At 39.1% G+C, this 25134-nt stretch overlaps 2 protein-coding genes and 1 long non-coding RNA gene across 6 annotated transcripts; 1 reads left to right on the plus strand and 2 right to left on the minus strand.

Annotated features, from left to right (window-relative positions):
* Positions 1-1595: 1595 nt before the first annotated feature.
* On the minus strand, positions 1596-24512 carry LOC113021170 (uncharacterized). Of its 4 annotated transcripts, none has more exons than XR_003272264.1 (4): positions 24293-24512; positions 11193-11296; positions 7374-7463; positions 1596-2273 (listed from the first exon to the last, which is right to left on the minus strand). It is a non-coding gene; the product is annotated as an uncharacterized LOC113021170 (long non-coding RNA). The 4 variants fall into 4 exon arrangements; XR_003272265.1 differs by having other exon boundaries at positions 7374-7466; XR_003272263.1 differs by lacking the exon at positions 11193-11296 and having other exon boundaries at positions 1596-1763.
* LOC113021147 (uncharacterized) lies at positions 12711-14381 on the minus strand. The gene is made up of 2 exons (XM_026165628.1): positions 14241-14381; positions 12711-13973 (listed from the first exon to the last, which is right to left on the minus strand). Exons 1-2 carry the CDS (start codon positions 14292-14294, stop codon positions 12840-12842), a joined length of 1188 nt encoding a protein of 395 aa, XP_026021413.1. The 5' UTR covers positions 14295-14381; the 3' UTR covers positions 12711-12839.
* On the plus strand, positions 17705-19422 carry LOC113021146 (uncharacterized). Its single transcript, XM_026165627.1, has 2 exons — positions 17705-17864; positions 18132-19422. The coding sequence occupies exons 1-2, from the start codon at positions 17811-17813 to the stop codon at positions 19269-19271; spliced, it is 1194 nt and encodes a 397-aa protein (XP_026021412.1). The 5' UTR covers positions 17705-17810; the 3' UTR covers positions 19272-19422.
* Positions 24513-25134: the final 622 nt, after the last annotated feature.

Below are 25134 nucleotides of genomic sequence, written 5' to 3' on the forward strand. Positions count from 1 at the left end.
TTACTTTTTTTGCAGAAAACTTTCTCAATTAAATGAAATCTTTAAAATGTTTTGATGGTGTTCTCCTCCAGCCTGTGAGATTAAAAGGACTCAGTGAATTCATTCATGCTTGAAAGGCAGCCAGACATTCCTGAATTCTGCCCCTCTGTATTTCAGCTACTGTGAGCTCCTAGAGTGACTCTTTAGTGTCAGGAGCTACAGTCACATACAATTAATTTTGTGTGTTGAAATCCTCTTCGTGGTCAAAGCGGTGCATATTAGGCCAGTCGAATCAAATTCAGTACATTTGTTTTTTTCAAATCAGTTGAAATTTATTTATTTAGTGCCAATAAAAAACAACAGCCATCTCAAGGCATTTTATATTTTAAGGCAAAGACCCTACAATAATACAGAGAAAACAAAAAAATAATCATATGATCCTCTTTGAGCAAGCACTTTGGCAAAGGACAAACTGTTATGACCAGTTCGGGGTGAGAGGAGTAAGACAGGACAAAAGACACAATGTGGAAGAGACAGCGATTAATAACCATCATTATTAGGCTTTTGAAATTAATCAGACAGACGGAAACAGGGCAAATGTGCTTCGACACATATCTTTCTTTATGGACCTTTTTCATTCTAATGGGACCATAGTTAAAGAAAAAAGATCATAATGTTCAGTAAGAGTTAAAACTGTCATCTCACCATACATTTCTGAAAGGTTTTTATGGACAACATGTCTAAAGGGAGGGAAGGACAATTTTCTCATAGACATCTAATTTGTAGACAAGAGTATTCTAGCCTCACATATAGTACTTGTACCCAATGATCCCTAGTTGAGCAGAGATAATGTCTGTGAAGGTTCTCAGTCATCCATGTCATTGTAGTCTAAGGAGCTTGGAAAGAAAAGCGTCTGGACTTCTTTAAGTTGCTCGAAGACGTTTCACAAGGTCAAATGGTCCCAGATTTAAACCCAGTGGGAGTATCCCCCCAAAGAGGGACAAAGGGACTCTCCACCATTTGACCTTAGAACTGAAGAAGCTTCTCGGATGAGAGGTGAAACGTCTTCGAGCAACTCAAAGAAGTCCAGAGGCTTTTCTTTCCAAGCTACTTAGACGAGCAGAGATAATATTATTATTACGAGGAAATCAGTCATATATATGTGTGTGTGGTGTGTGTTTGTCATTGTTCCATTAAGAAAATAAACAATTGATTTTACAGTTTATATTTATATTTTCTATTTTATTTTTCTCTGTTGCATATTCTGTAAATATTTTATTATGTGCATATAATCTGTTTCTCATTAAAATTTAATGAAAAACAGATTTTAAGAATTCAAAACAATTGTAACTGTTTTTAATGTTTTGAATTCTTAAAATACATCAGCGATAATCTTTCCTGCATCCTTAGAAAAAAAACTTCTGTCCAAAACCAATGATCAATAACCTAAGCAAACAATAAAATATTAAAATACCAAGTCAAAAATATGAACATTAAAATGATCCATTGTGGTGAAGACAGGAAGTTGTTCACAGTAGAACAAAAACATGAGTAACAGATGACAAACCTTTATGAAATTTAACACTAATGATGTCTAATTGAAGTTGGAGAACTACTTGGATTATTCAGAAATTTTAATTTTCCTTGTGTCATCAGTCAAAAATCATTTCTCACAGATCCAGGTCTTGGATACAGAAGATTGTGATCGTGTCCATTTTCCCTTAATTTCACAGCATACTGCAGAAAAACCATGAACAGGATCCTGCTGGCCTGGCGCCAAAAACCTGTTGGATAAAAAAAAATATTATATTAAACTAGACTAAAATCATGTCAATTGTCACATTTATATAACTATGACTCTCTATAAGCATTTTCCAGATTTCTGTCGCAATTGACCTGCTTTAGACTTTTCTCTGAGTATCATCATGTACATTAACAGTTTTCAAGTTTTTTATGAATATTAAATCTTCATACTCTTAAATCTTAGAATAAAACGAAGGCAGAGCTGACTCTCTGCTCTTTGAAAATATTTTCACAGCTGTTTACAGACATCGGTTTTAAATGTGGGTCATATATTTGTTTGCTGATGTAATGTATTGCCATGCTGTCTTCCAACACATGGTGGTATTAAATAATAACTTTTTGGTTTTGGTTTTAATTTAAAGGAAAATGTCTCACGCCTCTGTCAGCGGGGATCCATCCACCCATTCCCATTCATGTTCCCCAGTTTTACTTTTGTAACCGGCTGTCAGACCAATCCAGGAGTCTCCTCTCATATTCAGTTCAATAAATTCCTAATTGAAAACAGACATAAATATTTCGGCCAGTCATAATTCAGTACTTCTGTTGTTGTAATATCATGTTGTGAATTTGTCTGAAAGAAAAACTAAATGAGATGAAACATTTCAGTTCACTTCTCTGAAACATTTCAGTTCACTTCTCTTGTCCTTTATAGAATAGATAGATCAATAGACAGTAGATGGGCAGATGGTCAAAACACAGAACTTCTGGCAGTTGCATCAAACAAACACACCCACCTGTTCCTCTTTGTTGTTTATGATCACCAGATTGGCTCCTCTGGACTGACAGTCTGCCTTGCTGTCAGACCAAATTTTCCTCTCAGTGGATTTAAAGTAACAGCTCATTCAAAATTTGGCCCAATCGACAGGACACTTCACTTAAAGTCAGACACATGATACAAAAACAGAATTCACGTTTTTATCCTTCTATTGCTTGTGTGTGTTGTGACATGTGCAGGCTTGTGAACAGGAAGACTTGGTGAATCTTAATGACATCATTAAGTGAAAAAAAAACACCAGACTGTAAAAGTGCACTTGTCTCAATAGAGCTTCTATGAGGACAAAAAAGCCATAGCACTCTCTGTAGACAAAGAGAAGGTCATAGAAGCTCAGATAAATTATGAAAGCTCGTCATTCCTTTGGTCTGGAAAAAAACACATTTTGCCAACGTTTTGAGGCTGGGGTTCTGACATACTGTTGGACTTCAAACTCTGGTTGCACACATGAGTCTATTTATTCGATTCAATTCAATTCAATTCAATTTTATTTATATAGCGCCAAATCACAACAAAAGTCGCCTCAAGGCGCTTCATAGATACAGAGAAAAACCCAACAATCATATGACCCCCTATGAGCAAGCACTTTGGCAACAGTGGGAAGGAAAAACTCCCTTTTAACAGGAAGAAACCTCCGGCAGAACCAGGCTCAGGGAGGGGCGGCCATCTGCTGCGACCGGTTGGGGTGAGAGAAGGAAGACAGGATAAGAGAGACAGAGGTTAATAACAGATATGATTCAATGCAGAGAGGTCTATTAATACATATTTATCAAATTGTTGTTCCTCAGCTATTCCATCCTCAGGTCCTAAGCTTAGTAAGAGTTGACAAAAGCACAGACACTCTGTACTTAAGTAGAAATACACTACTTTTAACAAATACTCCAGTAAAAGTTGAATTACTGATTCAACTTCTTTACTCAAGTAAAAGTAAAAAAGTACAGTCTTTGAAATGTGTTCAAACTGAGAAAGTAAAAAGTAGCTCTTTAGAGGACATTTCTATTTTTGTGCAAAGCTAACTGAACCTTGTGTTATATTAACATAATGATAAAGTAATATCAATAGATAAGAATACAAACTTCAGTCTAACTTTTTAAAATTCTAATTATACTCAGCTTGAATCAGAAGAAAAAGAAAGAAAATTAAAACGATTTCCTCTAAACAGGAAAATTTGTACAATCAGGGATTAAAGTGGATTCACAAGTTTGAGGATCCCTAAAACTGGTTGTAATGGTTCAGTGTGGGGAAAAGAATCATAACTCATAATAATTTCTATTGAGAGCTCTAGTAGATTTTCTTAGTGTACAGTCTGCTCTTTATGGATGTACACAACTAAATTTAATCAGATGTCAGCAGATGTTTCATGAGTGTTCCTGGCTGATTTCCATCCTCTACAATGACAGTACACTGTTTATGCTCTTTTCTATTTAGTATAAAGTTGGTATGAAGGTGGAATTTAGTCAGTTGATCTCAGCATCATCACCTGAAATTCATATGGACTCTCTGCTACACTCGATGTAACCTGACTCTGACCATGAAACCACTGCCACTGTGCACCAGTCACACAGTGTTCTTTAAGTTAAATCCATCACAGTACAGACAACTAGCCTGTTTAAAAATGCCAGAGTGTTTCTTTAAATAACACAGTTAGTCTACCTCAGTTTGTTTTGCAGCATGTTTTACAATATGAAAAAAACACATGGTGTTAATAATGAAATCAAATGTTAAAATGATATTAAGGTGTGCAATGTGAAATTTGAATCTAGTGACCTCAGGGTTGGCACTGGCAACATTGATCAGTCACACTGATTTGTCACAGTACTGTGTCTGAAACCCAGCATATATGCTTCAGACTCTGGAATTATGTTCTTTTATTATTATCACCCTTGTCTCCAGGAGTGGCTTTTGATATTGGCGACATGGGCGGTTGCCCAGGGCAGCATCGTGGTGGGGGCAGCATCATGGCTGAGTCCAAATAAAGAAGTTGCTCGCACCCATGGTGCCCCGACATCATGCCAGTGCATTTTGGGGATTGCATGGGCACCGATCTGTTTTCAATTGCCTATTTGCGAGGAGTAAACGTGCCTTTACAAAAACAAAATAAAAACAAACCAAAAGGGCCGTCAACGTTAACGCTGTCATCACGATTAACGCAATTAAAAATTTTAATGCAATTAATCCATCTGGAGTGCAGAAGTACTTAAAATCCCTGAAAAGTCTGTCAACGCATTTGTTGTTTGTCCATTCTGTGCTCCAAATGGGTTGATTGTGTTAAGAAATATTTAGTCGGGTTAATCATGATGACGGTAATAATGCGTTAACGTTGACAGCCTACAACAAACACAAAAACTGAAGACATTATGATATAGACTTATAATAATTTTGGACCGATGTGTTTTCTAAATTCTTTCACACACATATACGAGAAAAGTGAGCGCGAGGGCCCTTGGTGTGCCTGCTTGCTGCTGTGCTGAAGTCTTACAACACAACCTGTCGAAAGGAGAGGGGGCATGCTGTTTCTAAATAGTGCACATTTCATTCATAATGTTGTTAATCCAAGCCCATTATATATTCATTGTTTCTCCTCGGTTGTGTAAAATCCTAGAAAAAAAAATTAATATACAAGGTGTAGGTCTATTAGTCTGTTAGTTTATGTTGTGGGGTTGAGTGTTGATACTGGAGTGCAAAATTACTGATGGAAGATGGACAAGAAAAGGTCAAAGCCATCAGGTTCTCAGTTTAGAAAAGAAGAGAAAAGTAGAGGAGAAACGGGCAAAAGATGCACGTAAGCAGATTTGGATGCCGGCAGGTGTCATGTCTCCTGAAACTAGGGTCAGGACTCTGCAGTCTATTTACACCTACAGGCCAGTGGACACTCTTTCAATGATGAGGATGTACACATCATCGACAGGGAGGAACACTGGTTTGAGCGCGGAGTCAAGGAGGCCATTTAGATGCAAAGGGAAAGACCATCTCTGAATTGAGTATCTTGTTTTGTTTCTTGTTTTGTTTTTCTTTTTGGTTAAGTTTCTTATTTCGAATTCCTTGTTTTTGATTTTGTTTCCTGTATAGATGTATTATTATGTCCAGCAAAAACGCTACCATTTTCTGTTAACTTCCTGTGTTTTAGACCTGCAATTTGGTCCTACATGCTGCCTGCCACACAGCATAGCCATGGCATGATTAGTGTGCTGGCAGCTGAGTGGTTGATTTTACACAGAAAGAGTACACTATATTACAAAAATATGAAGTGATTGCACAAAAAACACAACATGCAAGTAACACAGCTCCTGTGAATAATTCAGTAATGTGAAAAGAAAATCACCGTGCAGTACTTTTGCGTTAAAAGCACCATATGTATGAATGTTTTGGTCAATACTTGAACAGGGCTGTTGTAAGCTTCAGAGACACATATAAGACTGCAGTCTGGCTTCCTTGTCCCAGCGCTGTACAGTCATATTTTTTGGGGGGCGGAGGGGTGTGTGTGTTAAAAGATTTCTAGAAATGAGAGCGTGTCCATCAAATGTTGGATGGATACCATTTCACCTAATCACAGGTTTTCAACAGAAAGTTGTGCAATTATTTACAAAGCCCACATAATTTTCTGGACACTCCTCAGACTGCTTGTTGTTTAAGGAAGACTAAGAAAAAACTGTGAAGAAGGGGGGAAAAAATAACCAAAGTACTAAAGTGCTCCATAGTATAGTGGTTTACATCTTCACCTAATAAGCAAAAGATCCCCTGTTCAGTTCTCAGAAGAGACACAAATCCTTTTGGGGTTGTGTCGGGAAGGGCATTTTGTATAAAACAAAACAAATTGACAGTTGCTCCCCATCTGTTTGGGTTTTCAACTGCAACACATCATACTACAACTTTTTTAATACACTATACTGCCAAAAGTAGTCAATTGTCTTCCTTCATATGGATATGGACTTGAATGATATCCCATTCTTAATCTACAGGGTCTAGTATGATTTTGGCCCACCCTTTGCAGCTACAAGAGTTTGAGGTTTGTTTGTTGTTTTTTTGGCTCACAGTGTCCACTCTTAATAACCCCAACGGCGTTCTTTTAGGTTGAGGTCGGGACTCTGTGCAGGCCAGTCAAATTCTTCCACACAAAAATTGCTCATCCATGTTTTTAGAGAATTTGCTCTATGTACTTTGGGTGCTGCCATCTTTTAACAAGAATGGATATCCCTAAGCTGTTCCAACAAAGTTGGTAGCATAAAATTGTCTAAAATATCTTTGGCATTGTGCTTAGTAATGTAATGCTTGGATCCAGGTTCTCGGCAATAGAAAACCATTCCATAAAGCTCTGTTCTTGAGCTAATCCAAAGGAAGCATGAAGTTTGAAAGTCTGTATTGATTAACTCTCCAGAAAGTTGGTGACCACTATGTGCCTCTAGTGTCCCTGCTCTGTGATTTTATGTGGTCTACCTCTTCAAGGCTGAATTTGTCATTCCTAATCACTTACACTTTGTTATAATCCCACTAACAGCTGACTGGAATATTAGGTAGCAAGGAAATTTCAAATGGACTTGTTGAACATGGTACCACGATGGAATTCACTGAGCTTCTGAAAGTGACCCATTCTCTGAAAACTGTTTGTAGAAGCAGTCTGCATGCCTCGGGGTTTGATTTTATACACCTGTGGCTATAAAAGCGATTGAAACACCTGAATTCAGTGAACACTTTTAGTAATAGTATATTACAACTGATATGCAGTCACTTCCATGACCTAAGAGGAAAATAGTTAATAAAACAAGTATAAAATACAATTCTGAGTACTGCTATATTTGCACATGAGGCACAACTTTCTTACCTAAAAGTTGGGTTTGCAGTTGGCTGTAATTGTTGCTCAGTTTGTTGTATTTGTTCTGCAGCTGCTCTTTTTCCAAAGTGACTGAAATATCTGCTTAGAAATAAAACAAAGCAAAAACGAAAAAAACATCTAAATATTCAACTTTATAAATACAGCCATATTTTTATTGTAAAAATCAGCATCACACTTTTTTTCCAAACTAATTTTGTTATTCATTGTTAAGTGACTAAGAACATTGGTTAGCATATGACTAATAACAAACATGGACAGGTCTATTAACAGCAGATTAGAATATTTAACATAGAGGATTAAACTATAACTTTAGAAAATATGGACAGATTAAACAGCAGAAAAAAACAGCTGCCACAGACAGACCATCTGTATCTCAAAAGGAAAAGTATAGTGTGTGTAGTATTAAGAAGAGATGTATGAATGATAATGGTGAGTTAGAAGATATATCAGTTTCACAGATTTGATTTTCATGAATCACAGGATGAACTGACTATAACTACAATTGCATTTCCATTTAAATAACAGTCTGATGTTGTTTGATGTTGCTAGTTCTAGCCTTATTCCTTCAGCTGCAGCTCCAATCTGAGGCTAAATGCTGTGAGAGCAAGCAAAGAGCAAACATTTAGACTATATCTAAGACCTACAGATCCTCCCATTAACAGCACACCAGTGCTTGTAGATGTTGATCAGGCATGGTCACGCTATTTCCCAGTGAACTGATTGCTCAGTAAGCAGTTGCATAGTATATAATGATCTCAAACCCCTGTAAGATCTCAAGCTTAGGACTAAACTTGAAAATAATGCTTTATGGTACAGGTCTCAGGAGTCAAATAAGGAAGATGGTTAGCTTAGCATTCTTTAGTGGGCTTACAACATTAAAATGACTGTAAAACGATGTATATGATGATATATAAGGAGAAGATATGCCTACTCTGGTTACATTGTCAATTAAAGAAAAAGAAAAAACCTCAGCAGTGGTCATATTGCAGAAGCAGTGTAACACACATGGGGAAACACTGTAGGGCGGTTGCTTTAAATGGAAATATGAAGTCAGAAGAGGAAGGAAAGAATAGCAGACTTGCAGCATCAAATAATGTTGCTTAAAAATATCTAATGTGGAAATAATACTGCCGTCGTTATTGGAATAAAATTCCTCACAGCGTGTCGTGATTCCAGCGAGAATCAGAAGATACAGCACTCCCAGGCACACTTTAAAAGCTCTGAAACAGCTTCTTTTCTTCTGTGTTTGTCCATCTATAAAGAAACCATTAAGCTTTGCTTGTTCCATATTCAGTTTTTCAGAAAAAACTGAATACTCAAACGTGTTTGAGTCCATAAGAAAAGATTCATTCTTATATCTGGAGGAATAAATATATTTCAATAAATATTAACGTTAGCCCGCGACTTTGTTCTTGTTTTGAATTTTGGCCCACTGTGTATTTGAGTTTGACACCCCTGTTATAGAATCATCAAACCATTTGTTTCCACAGTATGATGCGTATCAGCAACATTCCTGTCCTAGCAGCTCTGTCTGAACATGCTGAGACCGGCTTCACTCAAACAGAAAAAAATCTCACAGAACTTCCGAAGTCCATATGAGCCTGAGGAAAAAGAGAAATAGTGATGGACATGAAACAGAAGCTTAAATGCCTTCTAAGTTTTCTTTCTATTGAACAGCTGTAGATATTAAACATCTCATGAAAATGAAATGAAGTTGTAGTAAATATGTAAAAAAAAAAACCATCTCTATTTAATAAATGCAAGTTTACTATTTTTCTATTTACTCCCATGCCACGAACTCTTCCAGAGTCACATCTGTGGCAGCATTATTAATTCTTGTAATTTATTTGAAGGCATGCATATACGCACACATACACAAACACACAGGATCCGTTTCTGCACCATTTGTAAGAACTGAAATACGAGACCTTTAGCTCCACCTGCTGGTGTGTTCAGCTGCCTGTAACGTTAAAGTTCTGATGTAAAGAACAATATTTTCACCAAATGGAATAAAATGAAAGAACCAACTGAGAAGTAAACAAATAAAAAACAAAAAAACAAACGGGAAAGATGCGAGAATGAGAATATTGTCTGTAATGTGATGTTTGAATGTTTTTTCTGTTTTTTATTGTTTTGTTTTTTTTGTTTGTTTTTATGTTGGCTGATATGTGAGAATAACTAGTGGAGATCCTAACAGAAAATTAGGAACTTGCCTTCTATCAGGCAAGTTGTTTCTGGGATCTCCTGCGAGCCACTCACCCAGTTTGGGGAGCACTACACCGAGTGCCCCAATTACCACTGGGAACACTGGTGCCTTTTCCCTCCAATTCAATTCAATTCAATTTTATTTATATAGCGCCAAATCACAACAAAAGTTGCCTCAAGGCGCTTCATAGATACAGAGAAAAACCCAACAATCATATGACCCCCTATGAGCAAGCACTTTGGCAACAGTCTTCTTGAGCTCTTCTCTAAGCCCTTGCTATTACTCCAGCTTCTCGTGTTCATTTTTTGTGATTTTGCTGTCACTCGGTATAGCAACATCTGTCACTATAGCCATCTTCCTCAGCTTGCCCTCCACTACTACTTCCACTTGGTTAGGCATCACCAGTTTTTCTGTCTGTATTTAAAAGTCCCTCATGATCTCACTTTGAATATTTGTCACACTTAAATGTTTCAGATCAAATAGATCACAAAAGTTAACACCAAATGTAGTTTCTGAATTAAGATGTTTATTAACAATTGAAAAAAAAAAGGAAGCCTACATATTCCTGTGCGAAAAAGGGATTGCTCCCCCAACAATTAACTGTGGTGTTTCTTTGTGAAGCTGAGTTCTCTTTCTTCATTACTGTCACAACTGTTCTCAAGAAATCACTCAAACAGGACCTGCTTGTCAAAGTGCAATACCAATCCTCAAAAGCCAGACGTGATGCCGTGATTAAAGGAAACTCAGAAACAAATGAGAAACAAATAAAAAAAACATAATAATGCTTTAAATTTACTTTTACTTGGTTACTTTTTGACACTTTACAGAAAACAGTTTGTACCACTTTCCACAAGTCTATGAGTTCAGCAAAGCATCTTCAGTAGAGAGTCATTATATGTAAACAACTTGGGAAGGATTTTTCTGCTTTCATCAGTGTAGTACAGAATCTTGTTAATTCTGTGTTATTACAAGGAAAAAATAGCATCAGATGATGGAGCATGATTTATTTACACAGTTTAAAAAGATGTATCATTCATTTGTTTTAAACAGCTCTTTCTCAGCAGTTGTTCTTTCAGTGTCTCTTCTCCTAAAGTCTCCCTCCTCTCCAGTCAGCTGCCAGCTACAAGTTTCTACCCTGAGAGAGCCACGATCTTCAGGAGGAAAGATGGAAGGACATCCATGAATGTGTTTAAAGGAGAGATTTTCTATAACCATAATGTGACCTTCCAGACAGATTACAGTACCCCATGCTCCGTGTGAAAACAGAAAGGGGCTACTGTATAAAAATGGTTCTTAAAGAACCATTTTTAAAAAGGTTCTTTGAAAAACCATTAAAGGTGCCCCAAAGAACCATTTCTTGATGGTTCTTTGGGGCACCTTTAAAGGTTCTTCAATGAACCACTGAAAGAAATGGTTCTTCAAAGAACCATTGTTTGAAAAGTTCTTTGTGGCACCAAAAAAGGTTCTTCTATGGCATCAGTCTAAAGAACCACTTTTGGTTCCAGTTGGAACCTTTATTTCTCTTAGTAGTAAGAGAAAAAGTAACATGGCTTTCTTTTTCCAAGGTTACAACTCAGAATCTAACATGTGTCTGTTTTTACTTTCTCTTTGCAATTCTTCCCTCATTTTCTGTCCTCCAGGAGATTCCCTCCTCTCCAGTCAGCTGCCACGCAACAGGTTGCTATCCTCAAAGAGCCGTGATATTCTGGAGAAAGAATGGAAGGAGCTTCAGTGCTCTGCTGGGGTTATACAGTACTGTGAGATCTTTAAGCTAAGATGGGGCATGAATATGTAGGAGAACAATTCTTACATGTTAGAGAGACTCCAAGATTTTAAGGCGTAGTGCGAGTTCACATAAGCCAGATCACATTAATAAACAGGTCATCATTGAGTAAGAGAGAAATGTGGTATAGCTGGTGCCTCAGTTAGATTTGATATGGAAATACGCACTGGAAGAGACCAGAATACTTAAATCAGCCCTCACATTTTTCATTACTTTTACTTATTTTTTCCAGCCAAATGTTAAATATGAGGTAATTATCTAATCAGATGTTATAGATGAGGTTTCCAGTGAATGTAAAGAGTAGAAATGCAAACCAGAATTTCACTGCTGCAATTGTCTGTAACTAACTGCATGCACTTCAGTAATTATTTAATTTATTTCTTTTTATATTCATACTAGAAAAAAAGCAATATCTGACTAATATTTCATATTATCTGTTCCATTGATATCGTACAGATAAAAATATTGGTAACAGCATTGTTTGTTTCTGTGGGTATGTTCTTGGTTAGCAGTTCTTGTCATTACCGCTTGATTATAGTACACCTGAACTATCCAGTGCTGGCTCTGCACTTAGGATGTATCATGATTTAATAGTTCGTTAGTTTTTATTTTCATGTGCTATGAAACAAGTGTGTGTTTCACTTTACATGTTTGAACCTTAGGGGTGACACAGCACTTTGTATTGCTAGAAAAACTTTTTAATTGTGGACCCTTTGCTGTCAACTATTTTAATGTTTGATATTGGCAGACCTTAAAGAGATCATAGTTTTGTTTTATGTATGGTAATGTTCAAAGTCTTTGGCCCCTCCACATATCTTTATATTTTGCTGGGCAAATTTGGTTACCAGGAACAGTAATTTCTTGACAAATGTGCAATCATACAGGTGTGGTGAAAAGTTTAGATTCACTCCTTATGGGTATGAGTGTTATGGGAATTTGGGTTTTTAATGATTTAGCTGAACTGTTTTTTTTTTTTTTTTACCTGAATGGTATGATTGTACAGTATTGTATCTTTAATGACTTTAAAAAGTAAGAATTGGGTGCACACGTTTTTAATTTATTGAGGAGAACAAACAGCTATATGGCAGCTGTGTCACTGACAACTGACAATCTAAATGTTCTTGCTTAACAATGACTGTAAAAAAATCAACACTGATCAGAAACTTTTATTCCTCATTTATGCAAACAGATTGAAAATTGGAATTATTTCAAATATACAGTTATGTTGTTTAAAAATGTTCAGTATAAATGAGTTTTTAGCTTCAGCCTAAACTGAAAATGTATACACAATCTGAAGACAAATAAAACAAAGCTCAAAATCAAGATCTTTTTTTAAATTTTTTGTTTTTTATTATTTGTTGGTAATAATTTCATGTGGTCTTTAGTGAACAGTTCCACAAGTTCTTGTTACTCTTCTGGGCTTTTAAATAAAGCGAGTAATCTTCTTTGTAACGCCAAGTAAACTTTAGCGTACACATGAAAACATCCTAGAGAAGATATTTGGTCTTCTCAATGGGGCCTTACTTTTGAAAATTCTGACAATCATTTTGTCAAGTCTTGGATTTCCATTATTCATAAACCCCAGGACATTGTCAGCACCTCTCCACTTTTCCCGGAGTTCATTGTATACTGTCACAGTGAGATCTTCCATGTTCTCCAAGGAGATTTCAAGATTTTGGGACACAATTTTAGCCCAGATCTTTTCGGTAAGCCTCTGTATAACTTCTTCAGCTGGACGCCATTTCTTCAACCCCTTTATGTTGCTCATTGCGTGCATAACCAGATCTCTGGCAAGGCGTTCCACAAGTTCTCTGTACTCGTCTCGGTTTTTAGATAAAGTGAGTATTCTTTTGGGTAATGCCAGCAGATGTCTGGTGAATGTTGGGACAGTAATATCATCCTCAAGCTCTTCCTTCAGACTTGAAATCAAATCTTTTTCCTTGCACTTATGCGCTCTACAAAGATTGGTGAAAATGGCTTTCGCCATACTGGGCAGCCTCTTTGGACATAGATCCAAATGTTTTCCCTCAATTTCAGGCCAGATTTTCTCAAGCAGACGATAACAGTTGGGAATCCTTGTGGAGTCTTTGTGTTTAGGGGAGACTTTGTTTAAGGCCCGTGAAACTACCAACTGAGTAAGTGCATAAACAAACATTTTTTCTGCAGACACATCATCAGATGCCAGACTGATGACAGAAGAAGAATCAACTTCTGACTCATGTACAGCTGGAATCACAGGCTTTTCCACGGGACAAGCTTCTATTTTGTCCCAGTGTTTTGTATCAGCTGTGGGCTTTTTCTCCATACAGCTTTTCTTTGGTTCTGCTGTGGCTTGGGATTGTGTGTCCACATGCTGAAGACTTGCACTGGCCTCTGTCTCCAGTTCCGGAGTTTCGGTTTTCTTATCATCACCACAGTTGTCTACAGATATTTCTGTAACCATGTCTTCCTTTGCTGGTGTTACCCCTGTTTTCTCATGGGAATCAGCGTCCACTGACTCAAGACACTCCTCTGTCAGTGTGGACACCGGAGCTCCCTTCTCCATGGTTGTCTCTGTTGCATCCACTAACATGGAGCAAAGTGATGTTGTGGCAGGTATGTCTGCTCCGGTGTCCACATGCTGAAGACTTGCACTGGCCCCTGTCTCCAGTTCCGGAGTTTCGGTTTTCTTATCATCACCACAGTTGTCTACAGATATTTCTGTAACCATGTCTTCCTTTGCTGGTGTTACCCCTGTTTTCTCATGGGAATCAGCGTCCACTGACTCAAGACACTCCTCTGTCTGTGTGGACACCGGAGCTCCCTTCTCCATGGTTGTCTCTGTTGCATCCACTAACATGGAGCAAAGTGATGTTGTGGCAGGTATGTCTGCTCTTTGTGAACTAAATGTGTTTAAATGTTGCTCGCTGTTCTGATGCATGAATGCGCTCTGAACTAAATCGCAGGTGTTTATGGAGTTCTGGAGTTCTATTTATAGGGTCGTGTCCTGTAGGCCCCGCCCACTGCCCTTTGATAATTGCCAAGCCCCGCCCACATCGAATGACTGTTGCCTAGCAATCGCTAGATGATAGTAGCACGGATGGGCACAGCCACTGTGACGTCATCCAGTGTTCTTGATCAAAGAGAAGTAAGTGTTGGCTTTCTTGCTGCTCAGCAATTGATAACAAAGAACCTTGAAATGTGTTTTTAGCTAAACTTTGACACAGCTGCAGGACATATATATATACAAAGCGGGTGATCGTGGCTCAAGAGTTGGGAGTTCGCCTTGTAATCGGAAGGTTGCCAGTTCGAGCCCCGGCTTGGACAGTCTCGGTCGTTGTGTCCTTGGGCAAGATACTTCACCCGTTGCCTACTGGTGGTGGTCAGAGGGCCTGGTGGCGCCAGTGTCCGGCAGCCTCGCCTCTGTCAGTGCGCCCCAGGGTGGCTGTGGCTACAATGTAGCTGCCATCACCAGTGTGTGAATGGGTGGATGACTGGATATGTAAAGCGCTTTGGGGTCCTTAGGGACTAGTAAAGCGCTATATAAATACAGGCCATTTACCATTTACATATACATATAGTAGCTTCTCATTAATATTAAGTAGCTTCTCATTGTTATTAATGTCCTGCAATAAATAGATAAATACAAAGAGGTTTTTTAAAAGTGTATAAGAGCCAAAGTGAATCTTTATGTTTTGTTTATTTATTGTGGTTGTACAGGTGTTTGGATTTTCCTGCACCTCAGGTGATCGCGTGTTATTTACGTGACACAGGCGTACTCATCAGGGAGGAGGTGGCTCTGATCGGGTGTTCACCCACTATTTTCACAACAGTGATGTGTATATATGTGTGTTGTGGGTGCACAAGTATGCATATATGTCTGTAAATTGTATATGTTTTGACGTATTACTGGGGTTAAATAAATTAAAAATTACATGCATTATGTAATGTAATTGTAATGAATTTCTGAGGGAAGAAAAAGTGTTGACTATTAATTACTAAATAGTGGAAAGGGGGTGGGATTAAATAAGCTTATGCTTCTTCCTAGTCCTTTTGAACATGTAAGTTACTTATAAATATTGTTGCTTTGTTTTCCTTTTGTTTGTTTGTCTCTTTTTTCCCCTGTTGTTTTTATTTAAACATGTTTAAAATAAAGATTCAATACAAATACAAATGCTCACAAATGATGTAAGTTAATACGCTATGCGCTATTTGTTTTGATTGAAAGCAAACGTTTATTGTTTAAGTTTTAAATAAATACGTGAAACACAAGTGGGACTTAGTATGGCTTATTGGAGACGCGTCACAGTACAGAAACAAACTCAGCCGGCAGCGGCTTTATTTGTGGATAGAAGTCGCAACAATGGGTTAAGATATTTTCAAGATTTAAATTTAATTGCAGGTCGGCGTCCATGCGTCTGTGATGTCTGAGCGGGCGATGCTTGGACCGACGCGGGACAGCAGCTCCTCAAACTGGGCGAGGGACAGACGGTGGTACCGCTGAAAGTGGCCGTCAGCCAGACGCATCTCCTGGAGCAAGTGGTGAAACTCACCAAACTGCTCACACTCGTGGAGGACCTGATGGACCCAGGTACGGTCAGGATGTCCTTTACGCCGCTGCTCTGCTCTCCACAGTAAATAGAGAAGGGAGACTCTCTCTTCAAACGCTAGATCGACAGCTGCCATCTTGCAAACATACCGTCTGGCACTACTTCCTCCCACATTTCTGGTTCACGCACGTGAAAATTGCATATTTTAACACTAGGAGTCCCAGGCTTCTACCTTTCTACCTTTAAAACCCGGAGAGCAGCCAAATGGCTGGTAGGCTTTTAGCTAAGCTTTAGCTTCAGCCAAGTGGAAGCTAAATTGGCTAGTCATTCATATGTAAATTAGGTTGTTACCTGGGAATTCTGGAGGGAGGGGAGTGGGGGTGTGTGATTGAGGGGGTGGGGGAGCTGCAAAAAGCTGTGAACTTCCTTTTGTGTTTCATCTTGATGCATTCTCAATCATCCAGGGAAATAAATCTCCAAAAGTCACCAACTGAGTGTTTCAGTTTGCCATCTTAGGGAGAAATCAACACACCTTATATATATATGTGTATATATATATATATATATATGTGTATATATATATATATATGTGTATAAAAAAAAAAAAACACCCAGCACGCCCCTGCGGACGTTTTATCCCTCAAGCTCGGGTCCTCTACCAGAGGCCTGGGAGCTTGAGGGTCCTGCGCAGTATCTTAGCTGTTCCCAGGACTGCACTCTTCTGGACAGAGATCTCCGATGTTATTCCCGGGATCTGCTGGAGCCACTCGCCTAGCTTGGGAGTCACCGCACCTAGTGCTCCGATTACCACGGGGACCACCGTTACCTTCACCCTCCACATCCTCTCGAGCTCTTCTCTGAGCCCTTGGTATTTCTCCAGCTTCTCGTGTTCCTTCTTCCTGATATTGCTGTCATTCGGAACCGCTACATCGATCACTACGGCCGTCTTCTTCTGTTTGTCTACCACCACTATGTCCGGTTGGTTAGCCACCACCATTTTGTCCGTCTGTATCTGGAAGTCCCACAGGATCTTAGCTCGGTCATTCTCCACCACCCTTGGGGGCATCTCCCATTTTGACCTCGGGACTTCCAGGTTATACTCAGCACAGATGTTCCTGTACACCAGGGCTGCCCAATCCCAGTCCTCAAGAGCTACTATCCTGCAGCTTTTAGATGCATCCCTACTCCAACACAGCTGAATCAAATGGTTTGATTACCTCTTCAGCATGCCATCATGTTTGGCAAAGGCCTGATAACAAGCCATTCATTTGATTCGGGTGTGTGGGAACAAGGATGCACCTAAAAGCTGCAGGACGGTAGCTCTCGAGGACCGGGATTGGGCACCCCTGCTGTACACTATGCCGGCCACTTGGTTATGGCGTTCCATGTATGCCTTGCCTGCTAGCATCTTGCACCCTGCTGTTATGTGCTGGATTGTCTCTGGGGCATCTTTACACAGCCTGCACCTGGGGTCTTGCCTGGTGTGATAGACCCCAGCCTCTATGGATCTTGTGCTCAGAGCTTGTTCTTGTATATATATATATATATATATATATATATATATATATATATATATATATATTTATTAAGTAGCTTCTCATTATTATTAATGTCCTGCAGCTGTGTCAAAGTTTAGCTAAAAACACATTTCAAGGTTCTTTGTTATCAATTGCTGAGCAGCAAGAAAGCCAACACTTACTTCTCTTTGATCAAAGAACACTGGATGACGTCACAGTGGCTGTGCCCATCCGTGCTACTATCATCTAGCGATTGCTAGGCAACAGTCATTCGATGTGGGCGGGGCTTGGCAATTATCAAAGGGCAGTGGGCGGGGCCTACAGGACACGACCCTATAAATAGAACTCCAGAACTCCATAAACACCTGCGATTTAGTTCAGAGCGCATTCATGCATCAGAACAGCGAGCAACATTTAAACACATTTAGTTCACAAAGAGCAGACATACCTGCCACAACATCACTTTGCTCCATGTTAGTGGATGCAACAGAGACAACCATGGAGAAGGGAGCTCCGGTGTCCACACAGACAGAGGAGTGTCTTGAGTCAGTGGACGCTGATTCCCATGAGAAAACAGGGGTAACACCAGCAAAGGAAGACATGGTTACAGAAATATCTGTAGACAACTGTGGTGATGATAAGAAAACCGAAACTCCGGAACTGGAGACAGGGGCCAGTGCAAGTCTTCAGCATGTGGACACCGGAGCAGACATACCTGCCACAACATCACTTTGCTCCATGTTAGTGGATGCAACAGAGACAACCATGGAGAAGGGAGCTCCGGTGTCCACACTGACAGAGGAGTGTCTTGAGTCAGTGGACGCTGATTCCCATGAGAAAACAGGGGTAACACCAGCAAAGGAAGACATGGTTACAGAAATATCTGTAGACAACTGTGGTGATGATAAGAAAACCGAAACTCCGGAACTGGAGACAGAGGCCAGTGCAAGTCTTCAGCATGTGGACACACAATCCCAAGCCACAGCAGAACCAAAGAAAAGCTGTATGGAGAAAAAGCCCACAGCTGATACAAAACACTGGGACAAAATAGAAGCTTGTCCCGTGGAAAAGCCTGTGATTCCAGCTGTACATGAGTCAGAAGTTGATTCTTCTTCTGTCATCAGTCTGGCATCTGATGATGTGTCTGCAGAAAAAATGTTTGTTTATGCACTTACTCAGTTGGTAGTTTCACGGGCCTTAGAGAAAGTCTCCCCTAAACACAAAGACTCCACAAGGATTCCCAACTGTTATCGTCTGCTTGAGAAAATCTGGCCTGAAATTGAGGGAAAACATTTGGATCTATGTCCAAAGAGGCTGCCCAGTATGGCGAAAGCCATTTTCACCAATCTTTGTAGAGCGCATAAGTGCAAGGAAAAAGATTTGATTTCAAGTCTGAAGGAAGAGCTTGAGGATGATATTACTGTCCCAACATTCACCAGACATCTGCTGGCATTACCCAAAAGAATACTCACTTTATCTAAAAACCGAGACGAGTACAGAGAACTTGTGGAACGCCTTGCCAGAGATCTGGTTATGCACGCAATGAGCAATACAAATGAAGCAGGGAAATTGCCTCTAGGGGCTGATGAAGCCATTAAACAGAGGCTTGCCCAAAAAGTCTGGGCTAAAATTGTGTCCAAAAAGCTCAAAATCTCCTTGGAGGACATTGAAGAGGTCAGCGTGGCAGTATACAATGAACTCCAGGATAAGTGGAAATATCCAAACACTGTCATGCAGTTAATGAAAATTGGCCACCGAAATGTTGACAAAGAGATTGTCAAAAGTTTCATAAGAAATGCACCATTTAAGAGACCAAATATCTTCTCTAGGATGTTTTCATGTGTACGCTAAAGTTTACCTGACACATGGTGGCATTACAAAGAAGATTACTCACTTTATTTAAAAGCCCAGAAGAGTAACAAGAACTTGTGGAACTGTTCACTAAAGACCACATGAAATTATTACCAACAAATAATAAAAAACAAAAAATGTAAAAAAAAGATCTTGATTTTGAGCTTTGTTTTATTTGTCTTCAGATTGTGTATACATTTTCAGTTTAGGCTGAAGCTAAAAACTCATTTATAGTGAACAGTTTTAAACAACATAACTGTATATTTGAAATAATTCCAATTTTCAATCTGTTTGCATAAATGAGGAATAAAAGTTTCTGATCAGTGTTGATTTTTTTACAGTCATTGTTAAGCAAGAACATTTAGATTGTCAGTTGTCAGTGACACAGCTGCCATATAGCTGTTTGTTCTCCTCAGTAAATTAAAAACGTGTGCACCCAATTCTTACTTTTTAAAGTCATTAAAGATACAATACTGTACAATCATACCATTCAGGTAAAAAAAACAAAAAACAGTTCAGCTAAATCATTAAAAACCCAAATTCCCATAACACTCATACCCATAAGGAGTGAATCTAAACTTTTCACCACACCTGTATGATTGCACATTTGTCAAGAAATTACTGTTCCTGGTAACCAAATTTGCCCAGCAAAATATAAAGATATGTGTCAGGATGAGGGAAACGCCTGCAGCAGCCGCTGTTTTGGGCCCATCCTTTAAGGAACTGCTATCTTTTCCTGTCTACAGTTTTATTTTGTGAGACGGTTTATAATTGTTGTGCCCAAGTAGTCGGGCTTTCGTGATCCCCTGCCCGTGCGTTTTGATGGTTGTTTACAGCGATGTTTGACTTGTTTCAGTCGCCACAGAACTATTCTACATTCCTTTTTGGAGTGCGCTGGGATCAAATATCACAACAACTACATTTGGCTCAGGCAGCAGTTCACCTGTGGGGGTGCAAATTACTAGGATTGTATACTTTTTTCTGTTTAATACTTTTTTGTGTATTTTGTTTGACTGTGTGTGGTGTTAAGTGCCCTTGTAGGTTTTTGTGACTTTTAATGTTTTTTTTTATTTGTTTGTTTTGGTTTTTAATAGTAGCCCGGATAGATTTGAAAGGCGTTTTTGTGTGTGAAAACGCTCCGCGTCCACAGTAGCGTTTTCAGTCATTTTCACAGAGTTGTGCGTCCACATTGAAACAGCCGAAAACGCTGACGTTCCAGTACTGCTCATATGTGAAACCCAAGATGATTTGACCTGCCTCATTTCTGTCTGCCGCTTATTTACTTTCCGGCTTTTTGAAACGTCGCAGCAAAATGTTGAGGAAAAGCACCAAGTTTTTTAAATGGAATAACAATGAGGTACAGTTGTTGCTGCAAGTAACACAAAAGTACAAAGTTGCAAAAGCGAGTGAAAGTTAAAGAATTTGAAGAAAAGCTATTTGGAGCATGTACAGACTGATATTAATCTTTAATAGGCTGTCAAAATTGAGAGCAAACAAAACCACTGCTGTATAATGCCCTCCGCTATCTTAGGCTACGTTCACACCGCAGGTCTTAATGCTCAATTCCGATTTTTTGATCAAATCCAATTTTTTTTGTCTGCTTGTTCACACTACAAATAAAATGCGACAGCAAACGTGCTCTAGTGTGAACGCTCGATGCGGCCCGCATGCGCAAAAGAAGATGTCATACACAACGCGCTCTGTTTAGACCCAAAGCAAACAATATTGTTTGACTGATGGCCCTTAATAGAAAGACTTCAGACTTTACGTTTCCCAAATTTTGCTTTAAGTTATTTTGTTATTTACATAATAATGTAGATAACCTAATAATGATCCTTATTGCTGTTTTAGAGAGGAGCGGTGCTTCAAAGGATAGTTGCAGATTTCTGTCAGAATCTGCAGATTATGCAGTACAAATAAAATGTTCACGTTGTCTTTCCAACAGTTTCACTAACATCTACACGGGATGGCCAGGAAGCGTTCGCGATGTCTTCTCGGGCGCTTCCCCGGCGCTGATAATTGGCGTCTGTCTTGTGTCAGTGACGTAAAAGACGGATTTAATGCGACATGACCGTTCAAACAGCAGTCGCTTTCTAAAACATCAGATATGTATCGGATTCAGTACCACATACGAAAGTGACCCAAATCGGATTTGAAAATATCGGATTTGTGCCGTTCACACTGTCATACCATGATCGGATATGGGTGGCATAGGGTCAAAAAAAATCGGATTTGATGCGCTTTGCCTGCAGTGTGAACGTAGCCTTAGTTTAATTGATCACATGACTGCATCATGCGTCATCGTTTTAGAAAGTCTCCATTTTCGCTGTCCACACTGCCATGGAAAGCACCCTTTTGAAATGTATGTGTTTTCAAAACGCTGTGTTTTCCATCTGTGAAAACGCCATCTCAGTGTGGATGGGAGGCCAAAACGGAGAGAAAAGGATGCGTTTTCAAACGAAAAGCCTTAGGCTTTGTCCACACATCCACATGTACCCGGGTATTTTTGAAAACCCATATTTTTGCACCTTTAGTCCACACGTAAATGGCGTTTTTGGTCACTGAAAACTGAGATTTTTGAAACCACCTGCCAGGGTGGAGATTTTCGAAAACTCCGTTCCTCCAGACAAGCGCAGCGTCAAATGTGTGTGCCTTTTTTGACGTCACACTGTGCGCTATGTTATTGTTTCGGTGAAATGGGATGCCAATGTTCACATTTTGGACAGAGAGGACAGATGGTTTGAAAGAGGAGTGAAAGAAGCCATTTACGTTCACCGTGAGCGAACGTCTTTGAACAGAGGGGGGTTTACGACACCAACTGTCTGCCATCTATAATCCAGTTTTGAGTTCCCTCCCCCAGACGCCTTAACGCCCACTCACTTCCTGGGCATGATAAGGTGGTGCCAGGTTTCACAATGAGCTCACCTGAAACCCTGGCTGATTGGGACCCACACCCATTTTCACACCATGATTAGAGGATCATCGGGGGGTCCTTTTGTCCCTCTTTGGGGGGATACTCCCACTGGGTTTAAATCTGGGACTTTCCGCCATTTGACCTTAGAACTGAAGAAGCTTCTAGGATGAGAGGTGAAATGTCTTCAAGCAGCTTAAAGAAGTCCAGACGCTTTTCTTTGCAAGCTCCTTTGACTACGATGACCTGGATGACTGAGAACCTTCACAGACAAATATGGCATATACATTTTTTTTATACAAGTCCCACAATCATATACATCATCTGCATCAATGTGGAAATCTTTTTAACCCTTTGGGTTATTTTTTGGTTCTGGGATCCTCATGTTAGGACTAGAGATGGCACAATACCACTTTTTTATGTCCGATACTGATATTATAAATTTGGATATCGGCAGATACCGATATGAATCCAATATAGTGTGTTTTATAATCAATAAAACTGTTTTTTTAATATCTTGCTGCATTTTGTATGGGTCCAAACTCAAGTTTAAAAAAAACACTAATGCTATTTTGTTATACCTGTATGCAAAAAATACACTGCACCGAAAATATTTCATAGTTCAGCAAAACTGATGAATCTAATAAACTTAAACCTACTCCATCCTCCCTATTCTGGTATTTAAAAGAGTAAGCAACCTAACTAATAGGGTTGCAAACTCCCAGCAAAAAATAAATAAAAAAAGGGAACCACCCCCCACCTCATGATGCTTAATCGACGTAATCAACTTTAATTTGATGCAGTGTGAAAAAAATGCACAGAAATCAATTATTTTTCTACAATATTTAAATAGATTCAACATCTTTCTTCAACAGAATTGCAGAATGCACAGGTGGTACCTTCCCAAAGGAAAAAGTACTATAGCTTACAAGGGTATATTAGACTTAATAGTTACTATATACAGTAATGGTCTTCTATACTTTTTACATCAAATTAAAATTTTGGGTGTAAGATTCAGATAATTATTTATTAAAAGCCAGACATTTTAAAAGAGAATAAGAAAGAAAAGTATATATTTGTGCCCCCCTTTTCCCTGTTCATGCCCTATCGGCCCCCCTGGCTAAACTTTGCTAGATCCGCCCCTGCACAGTTACCAGCCGTCAGCTACATAGAAAAAGATCCTGGTGTAGAAAGTAATATTAAATAAATTCTAACAACAGATTATCTTTTTTTTTTTTTTTTTTTTTTTTTTTATGTTATTACCACCACAAGTCTGAAGTGGCAGTCCTGTTTCTTCTATGCTTTTTTTTTTTTTTTTAAATGACATCAGAAACAGCAGTATGCGACATTACGTGATGGCAGAGCTTCAGTTCATCCTTTGTCAAAAAAAAAACAAAACAACAGATTATCAAGCTTAAACATGCTGCTGTTGTTCAGCCGCTTGTTTCCTCTTTCTGGCACGAACAAACAAGAGAGACGGACTCGCGACAGAAAAGCCGATCAGCTGATCATTAATCAGTTTCATGATTTAAGTAGCAGCAGGAGAGGGAGGGGGAGAGAAGAGGCAGTCGCTCCATATATCGGTTGATAAGCTTAACGCTGGAATGCTTTACAAACATTCAGAGATGAACTTACACACTTGCTTTACTTCTCTCTGGGATCACTTTCTTGGAGATGAAATGCCGGTTTGGTGGCGAGGCTCCAAATGCTCAACCAGACCGTGACAGGTCCCGCACGCCACAGCCGCTCTATCACTTGATGCATAATGCTCCGACGTGCTACGGTTATGAGCCGAGTTACGCCAGGTCGCAAGTTTTGTGAGGTGCTTTTTTGATATTTAATGGATCGGATTACATTTTTTATTTCTCTCCGATATCCGATCCAGTAATTTAGGTCAGTATCGGACCGTCCATCTCTAGTTAGGACCTATGAAACACATCGTGCAGACTCTTGGATGTTAGAAGACAACTGATACTGCTCATGAATAAGACTAAAGGTAGGAAGGTGTCCTTTATAACTAAACCTTAAGTTTTATATCATAGTTTATAATATAGCACGTGTATTTCAGTAATAGCTTCTTTATTTCAGTATAGTGGTGTGCGACTCTTACCAGTTTGTCCTTGAAAAATCCACACGAGTCCAGATTTCCGAGGACATGGCACGTGGAGTCTGATACTCCTATAAGTTATCCAAGTCATCCAATTCTTTTGTAATGGAAAAACAAACATTCATGTCTCCGGTAAGTTATCTCAGGGACAACTGTTTAATTCATAGCAGCTTCTGCAGTAACCATGGTAACCACGGACACTGAGCGGATGGTCCGATGCAGGTCAGACTTTGGGAAGTTATCCTTCAAGTTTCTTTAAAAAAAAAAGGCTCCTCAGCTGTGCGGCTGTTTGTCAGAATATGTTTTATATGAGCAGCGTGTGATGCTCACTTCACTGAATGAAGAGCAAACAGTTAGTTGCATTGTTACGAGAACATGCGCGTATTAATTTCATGATTTATTAATTATAAATGTTAATATAGCTACATGCAAAGAAATCAAACGGTGTCCATAAATTATGTTTAATTTTTACATTTTTTGAGTTAATCTGAAATCATACAGTTAATCTGTATGATTTCAGATTAACTCAAATAGATTTTTACAATTTTGTTAGATTTCAGTTATACACTCAGACAGATTGCAGTCAGTGGAATTTAAAAGAGTTAAAATGATATTTTGTATCTGCAAAACAATACATTTATTTGATTTATTTTTAGTCTAGCACTGAAATTTAGAATTCAGCAATACACAGAGCTCAGCTTTATTTGGAAGGTTATTACATTTGCAGTGGATTTAAGAATTTGGGATCCCAGGTGGTTGATATTGTACAACAACAAAAACACGTGTAAATCACGCAAAAGGAAAGCAACACTGCCCTCTCCTGGTTAAATTAAAGTTATACACAA

Source organism: Astatotilapia calliptera, chromosome 4 (genome assembly GCF_900246225.1).
Source record: "Astatotilapia calliptera chromosome 4, fAstCal1.2, whole genome shotgun sequence".
NCBI classification, from domain to species: Eukaryota; Metazoa; Chordata; class Actinopteri; order Cichliformes; family Cichlidae; genus Astatotilapia; species Astatotilapia calliptera.